The sequence below is a fragment of the Sinocyclocheilus grahami genome, unplaced genomic scaffold (assembly GCF_001515645.1).
Source record: "Sinocyclocheilus grahami isolate Dianchi unplaced genomic scaffold, SAMN03320097.WGS_v1.1 scaffold25.1, whole genome shotgun sequence".
In the NCBI taxonomy this organism is placed as follows: Eukaryota; Metazoa; Chordata; class Actinopteri; order Cypriniformes; family Cyprinidae; genus Sinocyclocheilus; species Sinocyclocheilus grahami.
Genome location: NW_015505204.1, coordinates 2,883,725 through 2,900,877, shown reverse-complemented (window position 1 = coordinate 2,900,877; position 17,153 = coordinate 2,883,725). Strand labels below are relative to the sequence as shown.

General features: G+C 39.1%; 1 protein-coding gene and 1 pseudogene across 3 annotated transcripts in view; one reads left to right on the top strand and one right to left on the bottom strand.

Moving 5' to 3' along the window:
• The window catches only part of brat1 (BRCA1-associated ATM activator 1), a 19,219-nt gene extending 12,493 nt beyond the window's left edge, over window positions 1-6,726 (bottom strand). Inside the window, exons 1-7 of one of the 3 annotated variants that reach the window (XM_016249204.1) lie at window positions 6,630-6,726; window positions 6,197-6,405; window positions 5,928-6,091; window positions 5,406-5,553; window positions 3,141-3,534; window positions 1,606-1,725; window positions 1,321-1,501 (exon numbers count right to left, since the gene is read on the bottom strand). In XM_016249204.1, the coding sequence (XP_016104690.1) occupies window positions 1,321-1,501; window positions 1,606-1,725; window positions 3,141-3,534; window positions 5,406-5,553; window positions 5,928-6,091; window positions 6,197-6,323 (1,134 nt within the window). In that variant the 5' untranslated portion in view covers window positions 6,324-6,405; window positions 6,630-6,726. Of the gene's footprint in view, window positions 1-1,320; window positions 1,502-1,605; window positions 1,726-3,140; window positions 3,535-5,405; window positions 5,554-5,927; window positions 6,092-6,196; window positions 6,406-6,447; window positions 6,533-6,629 lie in introns of those variants that run through there. The other 2 variants (XM_016249211.1, XM_016249219.1) reach the window with 2 other exon arrangements.
• LOC107565049 (eukaryotic translation initiation factor 3 subunit B-like) lies at window positions 6,660-13,596 on the top strand (annotated as a pseudogene).
• Window positions 13,597-17,153: the final 3,557 nt, after the last annotated feature.

Here is a 17,153-nt window from a genome sequence, read left to right as displayed (position 1 = left end):
TCAGAAGGCGGCCTTTAATCTGATACAGGAACTATCCGAGCCGTTCATGCCAGACTGAGGAGAGAGGTGTTGTAATAATGTAAAATATGTGAAAAATAAGGTGTTTTTCGAACAACCTAGTATGAGAGCGTACACCCCTACACCCCCAAAACAAAATCAAGACTTTGTAAAAGAGCATAACAGGACCCCTTTAACACAATGTCTTAAACGTTCATGGTTTCATGGTCAAAGCCATTCATCTAGAGCAGTGTTTCCCAACCGGGGTGCCGTCTGTCTAAATTGCTAAATGTTCAAAAAAGCATCTATTATATAATATCCATTTCTGATGTCGCCAATAATTAGAGATGCACCGAAATTTCGTTCACTGCTCAGATTTCACTTTCACGTGGTGTGACGCTCTGTGTATTATCTCGCTCTATGCATGTGCGCTCCGCTCAGTCGCTCCACTCATATACCGTTCATGCGAATCGGAAAAGCAAATTCCACTCAAAAATTAAGCCGACTGGAAACATCTATGTAGTACAGTATAGTTTCTGTCTGCAATAGCCCTACTGTGTTGTAACATGATGTGGTATATGGGCAATTCTGGTAACGCTGCCCTAAACATTATTTGGATAATTGGTAAAAAAATAAAAATATCTTAATAGCCCTACTGTGTTAGACCTACCTGAAAAACTAAAAAGCAATTTATTTAATTCGAAGGCCTGTCGTTATTTGTGCTATCATTATTAATTTCTTTATTTGTTTTTATTTTATTACTGACTGCTTACTTGTCATTTTTTTATTCAATTCAAAGTTTGAAATCAACCTATCTCGTGCTACAGCACCAAAATTACCACTGTAAAATTTAAAAAACACTGAGTGAGCAACAATTTGTGAGATAGCTAGTTATAATTAAATAATGTTTACATATGTATAAAAGCCTACATTAAAATCTGTCATATAAATTGGTCTCTTCATTAGAAATAAGCCTACTGATTGCCACCATTGATGGACACATTTTTTAAATAGTGTTAAAAATATCTGTTTGACATTATATTCTGCAGTTCTTCCCTGTTGTACCAAATATCTATACTTTTCAAATTATCATATCGAAGTTAGAAATTCAAATATTGTGACAAAATTAATTTTGTAGGGTGCCACAAGTTTGTTAAAATTTCCAAAGGGTGCCGCGACTAAAAAAGGGTTGGGAAACACTGATCTAGAGCACATTTAAACAATTTAAAAAGCAGTGCAATGGAACACAAAAAAAGGGTTCAGTGTGAATCAGCCCTAAGAAATTCTTTACTGGAGTGACAGTCTAATCAGAAGTCTACTTACTGTGTGTGCCAGCTGAGCTAGGCTTGATAAACTCTGCATGAGGAGGGAAATGCATGAGGCTTTCTGGGATAGCTGTTCCTTCAGGACTACATTCATTTCCTTTTCTGCTTGAGGCTGTGTTGACACACACTGCAGGGGAAGCAAGATGATATCCATAGCCTTCCTCTTTAAAACCTCAGGACTAAAGGATAAAGTGAGAGAGAACACTTCAGTGCATATTACAATACATAACAGACTGCTAGATCAAATGTATGTATTTTGCGTCTATAAGTCTACGGTAGTCACCATTTCTCCAGCTTAACAATTAATGCCGCACACTGAAAACACTCCTTTCTGTTTCCATCACCCAACATGGCTTCTAATAACTCCTCCACTTTATACTCCGATTGGTTGAGCAGAGGTGTCCTGTAACATTAACAATAATCATTTCCCTGCATCCTTGCATTAATTGTTTAAATTAAATAGCAACAGTTACAAAAGCATCTCTGACAATAACATTGAGTACATAATATAGAATGTACATTGTTGTATAGTCTTCCCTTAAAACAGGAACTGAAATAAACTATAGTAATATTTCATTGCCATTTATTGGAAAAAGACAGAAAGGCCTACCATAACTCATTGGTTAAGAGAAATATCTTCATGCATTGCAATGGAAAAGATAACCTATATGCTTAAGGGTAAACAAGCTAAATTTAAGAAAATATGGAGTCCATTTTTATTATTTATTGAATGTAGGGATATTAACAATATAAGAAAGGATCAAAATTGGGTATTTCAATATTTTAATGTGCATTATATTTACCCCTTACAACTGCGGTTGTTATTGTTTGAAATGGATTATTAAATCTACCTTCCAAAGTACAGACTGTATTAACCCTTATGTTGGTTTTGTGCTTTACACTTTTTATGTAATATGAGCCCCTAGTGTTTGTTTGTTTTCTTTTCTGTACATAGTAAGTATTGTTACAGACACGGTATGTACATGTGTCAGTCTTGTAAGTGTTTCAAGAAAATTTTATAAAAATAATATTACAAACTATAGTAATATTGTACTGTATAATAATTCGTAAAAAAACATTAAAAAACATTATATTACCACTTTAACTACAAAAATTTGTACTAGAATAAACAGGATTAATTAATGTAACCTATTGAAATATGTAAGGGATAAAGTACGTTTCATTATCATGAAACTATTTATAGTAAATAAATAAATAATTGCATTTACAAGAAATATTGATCTGAGATCAATCATAATAATTACATTATAATATAATTATAATATACGCCACTGGTCAAAGTTTTGGAATAGTTAAGTTTTCTGTAATGGTTCTGAAATAAATCTTTTATGCTCACCAATTTGATAAAAAAAAATACAGGGGGAAAAATATAGTGAAATATTATTACAATTTAAAACAAAGGTTTCCTATTAAAATATATTTTAAAATGTAATTTATTCCTGTGATGGCAAAGCTGAATTTATTTGCAAAATGTTATTACAATTTAAAATTTTCATTCAAATGTATTTTAAATTTGTAATTTATTCCTGGGATGGGAAACTTTTCAGCAGCCATTCCTCCAATTTTCTGTGTCATAAATCATTTTTGCATTCACAGGAATACATTTATACATTTAATAAAATATAATTTATTTTATTGAAATTACATATTACATTTCTACTGTATTTTTAATACTTAATTATTCAACACTTTTGACTTTTAGTGTATGTTATTATAATGTAATTTTTTTGCTAATAAAAATATTTCAACTCCAATTAATAGATAAATAAGATGTAACAAATCTCCTATTCAACTCACCCCAAAGCAGCTTCTAGAACAGTTATCAGAGTCTGAATCAATGATTCAGACCCCCTGTTGACCAAGACTTCCAGGGGTACTAGCACATCTTTCCACAGTGTGCTTAAGATAGGCTCTCCACACTGAGAGAGAACCAGTGACAGAAGCCGTAAGCCCTGGAGGACCTGAGGACAATCCTCTGAGCTCAACGCCTCAACCACAGCATTCATAATCTCAGAGGAGACCGAGACCCAATCAGGCCTCAACGATGATTCACTTGATCCCACAACATCACTGCCGCTCGTCATGTTTGATGACGTGAGGAAATTTAGGATATGCACTAGAAGCTGATTAGCCAAACAGGCAACAAACAGACTCCTGTCGTTCTGCAGCTGGAGAATCACTTTGATGAGTCCTGTGGACACAATAGCATTCATAATAACACTTAAAGCTTGAAAAGTTCAATAATATTTTTTCATTGTTTCATCTTACACTAAATACCAGCAAACAGGCAACTAACTAACTAGAATACTTAGAATTAAAACAACACAACGTGTTTACTTTTGTGTGATGGCCTTTCATAAATATTAAATACAGAGCATGAATGTTTATGTACACTGTCATTCAAATGTTTGGGGTTGTTATGATTTATTTGATCAAAAATACAGAAAAACAGTGATATTGTGAATTGTGTAAAATAAAATAAAATAAAAATGCAATTTATTCCTGTGATAGCAAAGCTGAAGTTTTAGCATCACTTCATTCTTCACTGTCACATGATACAATGTTGAAAATTATATGCAGATATTATTATTATTATCATTTTTATTATTATTTACGGTAATAATCAATATATCATGGTACATTTTCTTTGATGAATAAAAAGTTCAAAAGAACAGCATTTATTTTAAAATTAAATCTCAATGGAAACGTCTTCACTGTCACTTTGGATTTGAATTGAATGCAATTTAAAAGTATTAATTTATTCACAACTGTTCAAAAATTGCTGCACTTCTTCTGCTATCTAAATTAAAGTAGCTGCAATCACATTGCAATCTAAACCACATATTTTGTTGCATTTACTTTATTACACTTACAGGGCTATATCTCCTATTGTCTTGCCGAAGTCCATTTTTACTCGCATACAGTCAAACCAAAAATTATTCAGACGCCAGATATAATTTTGGGAATTTTTGTTTACTAGTGGGTGCAGGACACTATAGTTCATTTATGTAAGTGAGGATAGCAAAACAAAGTAAACTGTGACATATTATACCCAAAAATTCTTCATTCAGTGGACTACCAAAAAAAAATTTGGGACCAAAAATCATTCAGACACTTTGATATGACCATGTTTTGCTTAAAGAGATAGTTCACCCAAAAATGAAAATTCTGTCATTAATTACTCACCCTCATGTCGTTCCAAACCCGTAAGACCTTCGTTCATCTTCGGAACACAAATTAAGATATTTTTTATGAATTCTGACATCTCTCTGACCCTCCCATAGACAGCAAGGATCCTTACACAATCAAGGCTCAAAAACGTAGCAAGGAGATCGTTAAAATAATCCATGTGACATCAGTGGTTCAACCGTAATTTTACGAAGCTACATGAATACTTTTTGTGCGCAAAGAAAACAAAAATAAGGACTTTATTCAACAGTTCGTCTCCTCCGCATCACCCTATAGCGCCATTTTGGAGAGTATCACCTCCATAAACAACGTAAGCAACGTATATACGTTGTTTACGTTCAGATCAAAGAGCAAACAACGTAAACAGCGTATCCGCGCGCGGTGCAGCTGACACAGAACAGCATACGTTGTTAACGTATGTGATACTGCATCAAAAATATCTTAATTTGTGTTCGAAGATGAACGAAGGTCTTACAGGTTTGGAACGACATGAAGGGGAGTAATTAATGACAGAATTTTCATTTTTGGGTGGACTATCCCTTTAAGTGTTTTTCTTTAATTGCTAATGCAACCATTTTACACCACAGACGGAACAAAATTAACCATTGCTTGGTGACTGGTTGACCTAAATTGGTTTTATCTAATTGTTTACTTAAATTTAACAGCTGACAGCTATTCAACCTAATTCATTACATACCTTTCTATGACATTATCAAGATGAATTTGTTCCGACACAGTTTAACTCTAAACTCTTGTCATATTTTATTACCATTTTCTAAACTAAATCGAATAAACTATGAGAAATGTTCAAGGTGTCTGAATAAATTGTGGTTTGACTGTATGCTTTCTGAATAATTTTGGAGCTGTTCTCACCATTTCCACATATGAAGCCCAAGGCTTGCTGGTGTTTCAGCATGTCCAACAGTCCCTGCAGCCAGCCACTGCGAACCGAGGCATCCTCCCAGAGATCACACACACCCCAGGCTTCCCGCTCAAACACATACACCAAAAGACCTCCCTCCTGATCTCCATAAACAGACAACACACAAAACCGGATGTTATTGGAAAATGCTGCAAACTGCAAAGTATATCATTGAACTTTTTGTTGTTGTTTGTGTGTGTGTTAGAGCAGTGGTTCTCAACCAAGGCACCAGAGCCCACTAGAGGCCTTCAGCAAACCTCAATGTAAATTAATATAATCTTAAAAATGACATTACATATTTTAATATTTTTCAAGCTGAAAAATATTTTATTGGGTAGAAATTGCTATTTGTATATATATATATACACACACACACATATATATATATATATATATATATATATATATGGACATTAATTTGAGCGAGCAACTCTGCCACTGATGTTGTAAAAATATCGTGGAAACTGTCTCACATCAAGCAAGTGGAACCCCTGCGTTGTGGCAGCCAGAAGTCCAGTCAGTTTGATGGTGAAAGACAAGATAGCAGGATCTGTCGTTTTAGACGTACAAACACTGGAAATGAACTCCAAGAGGCACGGCTGGCACGGCTGATGCTGCAAAAGCACCTGTCCATTACCTGAAGAAACACATACTAGTTACCTATAGATACACTACAATATATTACTCTACCAAAACTTCTCAACTCATCAAAAAAATATACATTTGATCCCAGGTTACTTACTTTGGCTGTGCAGCTCTTTGAACCAATCAAGCAGCTTCTCTAAAGAGGTGTCATCAGGTGGAGACTGCTTTGGGTCGGCCAGGACCAGGCAGACCGCTGGCAGCAAAGATAAGCAGTCACTGTCCATGATATCAAAGTCCCTGGATCACCAGCACATAGTTTCTCCAAACAGGACAAGTCTGTTTAATGTAGTACTCGGTCAAATCACACTGGAAGTAGCAACAATAAAATATGTTACCTATATAAGTTACCTTGACACAACAGGGTACGTAAGTATAGAGAAATGATTCAAACGTTTGCAACTGTCTTGCATAACAAGACTTTAAAAAGCAAGTGGAAAAGCATCTTCACTCTGAACGTAACTACAATAAGGAAACAAAACACCCATGTATCACATTTAAAACAGCTTGATATAAAAGTGAGCTGCACTTACTGTACTTTCGCTCCGTACGGCGTGCAGGAGATGACACAAAAGAAACTACATCCTGTGCGTTTACGGCGCGCAGCGTTGACGCTTCTAGCGGAGTATGCGCAAATCCGGCGCACTTTAATGTTCTTGAATAGCGTAACCGCCTCGCACTCACTCGCATGGTTACAGCACACACGTTTTGAGAGTTCCTAACTGCGCAGTCAAGAGGCAGCCAGCATCAACACTATCTGACGCATTTCTACTAGTTGTGTAGCTAAAAGCAAACACACTGCATCATACTCAACAATTCCAGCTTGTCAAATGCAGGATACGGTAAACTGCTATTAAAAAAAATCCCTGAGCAATAATATTATGACATCTTACTTTATTGTGTTTTTCTGTGCGCTAAGAATAAAAGGACAATTTCTGATAATTTGATAGCAAGCACAAAATATGTGTCATATGCATCCTGTCATATTTTGCACATCTGTCATTTATATATATATAATTAATTCAGTTCTGTTTTTGCTACTTTCGGGCCTTGCAAATATTTTGCATGCTTTCCACCAGAATACAGTTATTTTCATAAAAAAAATATTACATTTGAAATTGAATAAAATATGTTTTATTAATTTGTATATTAAGACATCACGTGATGATTTTATTAACATGATACTAATAAAACCATTAAATAAATAAAACATTAGAAAAAATATTTCACCTAAAATGTTCTTTACACGGAAACATTCAAATTAACTTGTTAATTAATATGATTTGAAATTACTTTTTATTCATTAGGTTACAGTTAATTGTCAGATTAGGTAACAAGTTTTAAGTTTTTTTTATGTTTTTACACTTTTGAAGAAATAATAATGTTTTTATTATGATTTTATAATAGTAATTATATATTTTATTTTCTCTACTGAGGCTAAACTCTACTGTACGGCAATGGTAGGATCTATTTTATAAAACATCACATTTTAAATTTGAATGCAGGTATTAAATATAATGTTTTGTATAATATGTTTTCCAGTAGCCCAATTTCTACTTGTGAGTGATTAAGTTATCTGTCGTTTTGTGCAGAGTTGTTGGAGGATGTTTTGAGGGAGAGACCTTTGGAGGCTGATGGGATCGATTCGGTGGTCGTGGTGGACAGCGTTCCCCAGGTGGGGCCTGAACGTGTGGAGAAACTGAAAAATGTGATCCATAAAATCTTCTCCAAGTTTGGAAAAATCACTAATAATTTTTACCCTGAAGTGGCTGGGACGACAAAAGGGTAAGTTGAATTTTACATTTTTTCAGATAAAACTATTAACTATGATTGCAATGATTCAGATTTTTTTTATAGACCATGATTTGGTGATAAATGTGAAATGTTCTCTGCAGGTATATCTTTCTGGAGTACGCCTCCCCAAACCAGGCTCTGGAAGCTGTTAAGAATGCAGATTCTGGACAAAGCTGGACAAACAGCACACATTCAGAGTCAATCTGTTCACCGATTTTGATAAGTATGTTTTCAGAGGGTTTCATATGTTTGGAAGATTATAACTGGTTATGAATGACTTATGACTGTTTTTCGCAAGCTGAAAAAAATACAGCTTTCTGTTACTATACAAATATTGAGGTTCACCAGTGATTCAGATCTTATGCAGCATTTATCTGTGTGTTTTTCAGGTACATGAATATCAGTGACCAGTGGGAAACCCCCTGAAAAACAGCCATTTAAAGGCTTTGTACATACTTCTGCTTCTGTTATTTGGAAGAAAAAAAAATCAAGCTTAGCTTAAAAGATTTAAAGATCTGTGCCTGCATTGTCTTTATACTTAAAAACTTGGTATTGTAAAGCGCCAGGAATGAGACATTTCAAGATTATAGGACTATGGGTGTGCGAGTTTGGCTTTTTCTTTTTTTTTCTTGTTATGTTTTTAGCCAATGACAATGGCATTACATCATTTTCTGCCACTGTTTACCAGGGCAACATGAGGCACTGGCTTGAGGATCCAGACTGTCGTGATCAATACAGTGTAATCTATGAATCAGGAGAGCAAACTGCCATATTTTCCAATGACTCAAAGGAGCCAATCCTGGTTGAAGAGAGAGCTGTGAGCACATTTCCTTTAAAACAAACTTCTTTCAGGGTTATTTTAGTATTATTTATTTACTATTAAATAATGAATATAAGTTATTATATTAGTTATTTTAGATTGCTTTAGTGTTAGTATTATTAGTATTATTTATATGCTAAATATTATTAATATTTAGAATTTGAATGTTTGTCATTTTAGTTAGTTTTAATAATTTTTTTCTTTTTTATGTATTTTTTCTTTTGATGTTATTTAATGTTTTTATTTCAGTTTTAGTAGTTTTAGCACTCAAATAATTTTGTTTAAGCAACATTTCTAACTTTAGTTTTTTTAAGTAAATATTTTTTTAAATCTAATATTTATTTAATTTTGGTTTATTTAAATGAACAAACATTTCTTTAACATTTAATAAACAATAACAAAACTGATTTGCTTTAAACTTGCAAGTGTTCAAAACCCAGTTTTTCTGAAAGGATAAAGATTTGATATTTGCTCTAGAGGTTTTCATCTAGACATCGATTGGTGGAATAGTAATGTTCAAATTGCTCATCCACAGTGTTTCATTTACAGTATTAATTGCAAGCCTAGTGATCAAAAGTGTTAAATTTTTTGATGTCTACACTTAATTTTGACTACTTTGTCATGTCATTCTACCAAGCAAATAAATGCGGTATCCTTACATTATTTACACTGGACAGAGACTTACGTGCGTTGGTCACTCAAAGGGACATATCTGGCCACCTTTCACCAGCGGGGAATTGCATTGTGGGGTGGAGAGAAGTTTAAGCAGATACAGAGATTCAGCCACCAGGGTGTCTCTCTCATTGACTTCTCCCCATGCGAGAGGTAAACACCTGAGAAAGAGAGCGAGAGCAGCTATTACAGAGTCACACATGTGAATAACACATTAAAAATGTTCATCAGGTATGTGGTGACTTTCAGCCCACTGATGGACACTAAAGAGGACCCTCAGGCCATCATCATCTGGGACATCCTGACCGGACAGAAAAAGCGTGGCTTCCATTGTGAGAGTTCGGCACACTGGCATATTTTTAAGTGAGTGTTTTAATTAGCCTTTGTTCGTGTTTATGTACCTTTCACTCAGATAATAAGAATTTCTAAATTGGTTCTCTCACAGGTGGAGTCCAGATGGAAAGTGCTTTGCCAGAATGACACAAGACACTCTGAGCATCTATGAAATCCCAGTAAGGCGTTATCTTTAATTAATATGTAGTTGTTGCATTTACTCTTGTAATTTTTATTAATACCTTTGTTAATTTCTTCCAGTCAATGAGTCTGCTAGATAAGAAGAGTTTGAAAATAAGTGGAATAAAGTAAGTCTTAACAAACATCTGCTGTATTGTAGAATGGCATAATTCATCTCGGATTTATTTTAGTACCATGGAGATAAATATTAGTTATTAGATAGTTATTATAGTTGCTAATAATAATAGATAGCTATTTCTTATGTGTGTGTGTGTGTGTGTGTTAAATGTTTAGTAAATTTACTGTTTTAATTATGTCTGTATAGGTTTTGTATATATTTTTGTTTCAGTTGTTGTTATTTTGGAAATCGTTGTTATCAGGGAGTCTGATTATTGTAAAGTGCAACCCAAAAAATTTTTTTCCTGTTCGACAGAGATTTTTCTTGGTCCCCGGGAGACAACATTATTGCTTTTTGGGTCCCAGAAGACAAGGACATTCCAGCCAGGGTAACGCTCATGCAGTTCCTGTCCCGTTTAGAGATTCGGGTGCGGAATCTTTTCAACGTGGTGGACTGCAAGCTTCACTGGCAACGGCAGGGTGACTACTTGTGTGTGAAGGTGGACCGAACACCCAGAGGAAGTGTGTGTGTGTGTGTGTGTGTGTGTAGAAGACTTTATAAGACTTAATCACTTGTTTTCATATTTCCCCTATTTGTTTTCTGTTCTTCAGTAGGGTATCGTCACAAACTTTGAGATTTTCCGCATGAGAGAGATGAAAGGTGAAGTGAAGTGAAGTGAAGTGACATGTGGCTAAGTATGGTGACCCATACTCGGAATTAGTGCTCTGCATTTACCCATCCAAAGTGCACACACACAGCAGTGAACACACACAAACCGTGAACACACACCCAGAGCAGTGGGCAGCCATTTATGCTGCGGCGCCCGGGGAGCAGTTGGGGGTTCGGTGCCTTGCTCAAGGGCACCTCAGTCGTGGTATTGAAGGTGGGAGAGAGCGCTGTACATTCACTCCCACCCACCTACAATCCCTGACGGTACGAGACTCGAACCCACAACCTTTTGGGTTATGAGTCCGACTCTCTAACCATTAGGCCACGACTTCCCCCCTGGCCCTGGTAACCAAGACCTTAAATTTTCTTAAAGGCCTTAAAGAGCATTTAATAGTATATTGGACTAAATGTAACATCTGATCTTTATAAGAGAGCATCATTGGATTTGCCTGGGAACCCAACGGCGGTAGGTTTGCAGTACTGCATGGAAAATCACCCAGAATAAATGCCTCATTTTACCACGTCAAAAGCAACGGCAAGATTGATCTCATCAGTAAGTTTTTATAGATTAAATCTAAGTTAGTATATTTAATACTATGTAAATCTATGTTAGTAATATTATCCTAATGAATTTGGTATTCAAAATAAAATCATTCTTGTGAATATTCTGTGGTTTTCTAGAGATGTTTGATAACCAGCAGGCCAACAGTATCTTTTGGAGTCCTCAAGGTCAGTTCATGGTACTGGCAGGACTGCGGAGGTTAGTTAATATATTATATTATATTTATTATACTATATTTAAATTGCAAATACCATTCAAAAGTTGGTGTTATGTAATATTGTTTTGTTTTTGAGGTAAGATGTCTCTTACGCTCATCAAGGCTGTATTTATTTGATCAAAAATACAGTAAAAACAATAATTGTGGATTATTATTACAGTTTAAAATAACTATTTTCTATATTAATATAACTTAATGTGTAATTTATTCCTGTGATGGCAACACTGAATTTTAGCATCGTTGCTCCTGTCTTCAGTGTCACATGGTCCTTCAGAAATCATAATATGCTGATTTGGTGCACAGAATTCCTTATTATTTATTTCCTTATTACTGTTCGAAGTTGTTGTTTCTTTATCTTTATTGCTTGGCTCATACTGGTGATATTTCTCTTTTTCTGTGCAGTATGAATGGAGCTCTTGTATTTGTGGACACGTCGGATTGTACCATTATGTATATCGTGGAGCATTACATGGCCTCTGATGTGGAATGGGACCCTACAGGCAGATATGTGGTGACTTCTGTTTCCTGGTGGAGCCACAAGGTCAGTTCATTAACATGTTCAGTTCCTCAAGTTACTTTATGCTTATCCTCATAAAGCTTTTTTTTTTATTTGCTGTGCATACATTTATGTACTCTGTACATAGGTGGACAATGCATACTGGCTTTGGACGTTCCAGGGACATCTTGTGCAAAAGAACAACAAAGACAGATTCTGCCAGTTGCTATGGAGACAATGCCCTCCTACATTACTCAGTCAAGAGCAAATAAAGGTGATGGCCTTTTCTACTGTTTACATTTGTAACCTCTACACACTATTTTGCATTATAAGAGCCTCACCCATAAAAATTTTAACATGGAGGTTTTCCTTATTTTAACAGGCAATTAAGAAGGACCTCAAGAAGTACTCAAAAATCTTTGAGCAAAAGGACAGACTGAGCCAGTCTAAGGCTTCTAAGGTCAGTTGTTTTTTCGATCGTAATTCGTAATGACTGAGTGAAGGTGTTTAGCAGGATATTCTTTAATAATACTCTGTTTTAATGAGATATAAAAATCAATTCAACAGAAATATCTTCAATAGAAAATGTAACTAATTACATTGACATGTTTGTCTTTTTAATTTGAATTAATTAATTATCCATCCATTGTTTACTTATTATTTATCTATCATTATTATTCATTTATTTTAAATGTATGTTCATTTATTTATTATAAATGTATTTTCCTAAAAATATACATTGTTTAATTGGCTTTGATTCATTTGCTCTGTATTTACATACATTTACTATATATTAGCAAATAGCCATCTTCAAGAAACGGCAAATAACAGATCTCTTTCATTTACACTTGACCCTCTAACACTAGTACTCTCTATTCTATTTATTTGTTATTTACTTGTTTTCTTTTTATTTAAAACAATCTGACCCTCTTAACACTAGCGTTCTCAAATTTTTTCTATTCCATCTACTTGTTTTCTTTTTATTTATTATAAAAATGACCCTCTAACAGTAGCGCTCTCTATTATTTTTCTATTCTTTCAACTTGCTTTCTATTTATTGTAAAAAAAAAAAAAAAAAAAAAAGTCTTGCTATGTGTACTGCGTTAGACTGACCAAGACTTGTCACAGCATTTACGTATTATTTACATTAATAATGTTAACAACGTTTAATGTTACAATGTTTCCGTAATGCTCTTGATGCAGGAGTTAGTGGATAAACGTCATTTGATGATGGAAGAATACAGGCGGTACAAAGACAGTGCCATTCAGCTTTACAACCAACAGAGGGAGCTGCGCCTTCAGCTCAGAGGAGGTGAGAAACACTGTCCTTTTTAAAAAAAAATTCCCCTTATTCTTTTTCTATCATCCTCACACTCTACTAACATGTATTTCCATCAGTTATATTATTGAATTATTATCTCTCAGGTGTGGACACAGATGAACTGGACAGTAATGTGGAGGATTGGGAAGAGGAAGCCATCGAGTTCTTTATCAGTGAAGAGATCATTAATCTTGGAGACCTGATGTAGATGTACACGGAAAGCACTGTTGTTCCCGTTCAGTCGGTCACTTTCGACGTCACGTCGGTAACAGACGAATTGGGACTCTCACCAGAGAGACCAATCCACTTTGAGTGTAACTAAACGAGCCAATGGGCATTGGCATCTGCATCTGGCTGCCACACCAAGCAAGTGTGGGTATAAGAGGCAGCAGGTGCATCGCATTCATTCATCTTTTCACTTCGGAGCCGAGCAGTGGTGCATCACTACTGCTCTCCTTCCTCTCGGGTGATTGCAGCGAGTGCGGATGTTATGTCTGTCAGCAGCGGTGGTCACTGTCTCACAGGAAAGAAGATTAAGATCCTCCCTGTAGACAGCCACACCAAGAGTGTGCGGTGGCCAGCTCCCCTGCGTGCTTCAGCACTAAAAGAGCAATCTCTAAAAGAGCAACACAGGTGATCGCACCTTTTTAAAGATGTCTTATCACCCGTGCGTTTCTGGATGTGGTCGTTATCTGGCGCCTCAGGATGGTCACAATCGCTGCCTCACGTCTCTGGGCATTAACCATGCTGAGGAAACTTTTGTGGATGGTGCATGTTCTCTTTGTGGGGCCATGCCCATTTTGGAGTTGCATAAAAGACTCCGTTACGTCAAACGGGACGTAGTCCCTCTGCCTTTGAGGATTTGAGGATCACTGTGAGGGCTTCTCCAAAGGATATTCCTCACCCCTCAAGCACTCCGCAACCGGCGGGGCTGCCGGAGGAACACGCTGGTCTTTCTGCTGGACAGGTTGTACCACCCATATCCTTCGGTGCCCCCCCTGACGACCAGATGTCAATTGCTGCATCGGAGGGCGAAGTCCCAAAGCCCTGAGGGACCTACACGAGGATGGTCCTGACCTGGCGGTTCTACATGAACTGTGTACTGCTACGGACCTCGCACGCTGAGCGACGAAGGTAACCGCACTAGTCTTGCGATGTCCACCTTAGTGGTCCAGGAGCACCATCTCTGGCTGTGTCTGGCTGATATGAAGGAGCATGACAAGGTGCAATTCCTGAATGCTCCCGTGTCACAGACCGGCCTTTTCAGCTTTGCCCAGCAGTTCTCGGTAGCACAGAACCAGACTGAGACGATTAAGCACATCATGTGCCAGAGGAAACCTGCTGCTTCCAGTCTGGCTGCAGCCCCTCAGCCTGCTTGTCACCGAGGGCGCCCCCCTGCATCCACCCCGCTCCCACGCAGCAGCAGCAGCCTTCCACCAAGCAGTGTCGTGGAGCTGGTCGCAGGCAGGGCGCCCGGCCCGTCCAGGCCCCCGCCAAACCTGGCGGCAAGCGCAAGTGCAGAAAGCCCTGAGACGGGCGACCCAGAGATGGAGGGCACTGCTCATTGGGAGATGGTGACTGTACCACTCCCTCCCCCGGAGGAGGGCCGGGTGGAGAATGTTTTGTTTGTGTTGTTTTGTTTTGTTGTGTACCCAAAAATGTTGACGCAGAAATGCATTTTCGAGTGCATCTGTCCCCAAGACTGGTTTGCAGCAATCGACCTGAAGGACACGTACTTTCATTTCTTGATCCTCCCGCGACACAGGCCATTCCTGTGTTTCACCTTCGAAGGCCGGGCATATCAGTACAAGGTCCTGCCCTTTGGGCTGTCCCTGTCGTCCCGTGTCTTCACCAAAGTCGCGAAGGTGGCCCTTGTTCCCTTGAGAGAACAGGGTGTTTGCATCCTCAACTGTCTCGCGATCAGTTGTGCATACACAGGGACTTGATGCTCAGACACCTCAGCCAGTTGGGTCTTCAGGTCAGCTGGGAAAAGAGCAAACTCATGCCAATGCAGAGGATCTCTTTTCTCGGAATGGAGCTGGATTCGGTCAGCCAGACAGCACGCCTCACCCAGGAACGTGCTCAGTCAGTGCTGAACTGCCTCAAGACATTATCTGGCAGGACAGTGGTCCCACTGAAATTGTTTCAGAGGCTCCTGAGGCATATGGCTGCAGCCGCTGCGGTATTTCCACTCGGTCTGCTCCATATGAGACCGTTTCAGCACTGGCTCCATGGCCGAGTCCCAAGGTGGGCGTGGCTACGCGGCACTCGTGGAGTTCAGATTACACCTGCCTGTCGCAGAATCTTCAGTCCGTGGTTGGATCCTTCATTTCTTTGGACAGGAGTCCCCTGGAACAGGTATCCAGGCATGCTGTGGTGTTCACAGATGCTCCGACCACTGGCTGGGCTGGTCTGGACGGGTCTCCAACTGCATTGGCATATCAATTGCCTCGAGTTGCTGACAGTGTGCTGTCTCAGAAGGCGCCTTCGGGGCAAGGACGTACTGGTCCGCTCAGACAATACTGTGACTGGTTTATGCTCCCATCGCAGGTCGCAACTCGCCCGACACCTCCTCCTCTGGAGTTAGAAGCATCTGAGGTCCCTTTGTGCCATCCATATCCCAGAAGTGTTCAATCGGGCAGCCGACGAGCTGTCATGAGCAGCAATCCCACGGGAGTGGAGACTCCACCCCCAGGCGGTTCAGCTGATTTGGAGATGGTTCGAAGGTGCTCAGGTAGACCTGTTTTCATCTCCAGAAACCACCCACTGCCAGTTGTTCTACTCCTTAACTGAGGCAACGCTTGACATGGACTTACTGGCACACAGCTGGCCCCGGGGCCTGAGCAAATATGCGTTCCCCCCAGTGAGCCTACTTGCACAGACACTGTGCAAGATCAGGGAGGACAAGGAGCAGGTCTTGTTAGTGGCTCTATATTGGCCCAACAGGACCCGGTTCCCAGAACTCATGCTCCTCGCAACAGCCCCGCCCTGGCCGATTCCTCTGAGGAAGGATCTGCTTTCTCAGAGACGGGGCACCCTATGGCACCCGTGTCCGGACCTGTGGAAACTCCATGTAAGGTCCCTGGACGGGATGCAGAGGTTCTAGGTGACCTACCCCAGGAGGTAGCGCTCACTTTTGCTTCAGCACGAGCACCGTCCACGATATGGGCCTATGCTTTGAAGTGGAACCTGTTCGTCGAATGGTGTTCTTCTCACTAAGAGAACCCCCGGAAATGTTCAATCAGAGCCATGCTTTCCTTTTTGCAGCAAGGGTTGGAGAGTAGGCTGTTTTTGGGGGGCCCAAAAGGTTAAATCCTCCTAGGCCCCGCTCCTTACCCTATTGGGATTCAGCATTGGTGCTAAGAGCCCTACAAACTGCTGCCTTCGAGCCTTTGGAGTCAGTCAAGTTGAAGTTTCTTTCCATGAAAACCCTACTCCTGGCTGCATTGGCCTCGATCAAGAGGGTAGGAGACCTGCAGGCTTTTTTGGTCGACGAATCATGCCTTGAGTTTGGGCCGGCTGACTTCAGTGCAACACTGAGACCCCAGCCCGGCTACATGCCCATGGTTCCTACCACTCCCTTCAGGGACCAGGTGGTCAACCTGCAAGCGCTGCCCCTGGAACAGGCAGACCCAGCCCTAGCTTTGCTCTGTCCTGTACGCACACTGCGACAGTACGTTGGTAGAACTCAAAGCTTCAGGACCTCAGAGCAGATCTTTGTCTGTTATGGAGGACAGCAGAAAGGGAAAGCTGTCTCCAAGCAGAGGTTGGCCCACTGGATAGTGGATGCCATCACCTTGGCCTATGAAGCACAAGTTGTGCTCTGCACATGCTCACTCCACTAGGGATGTCGCATCATCCTGGGCGCTGGCTCG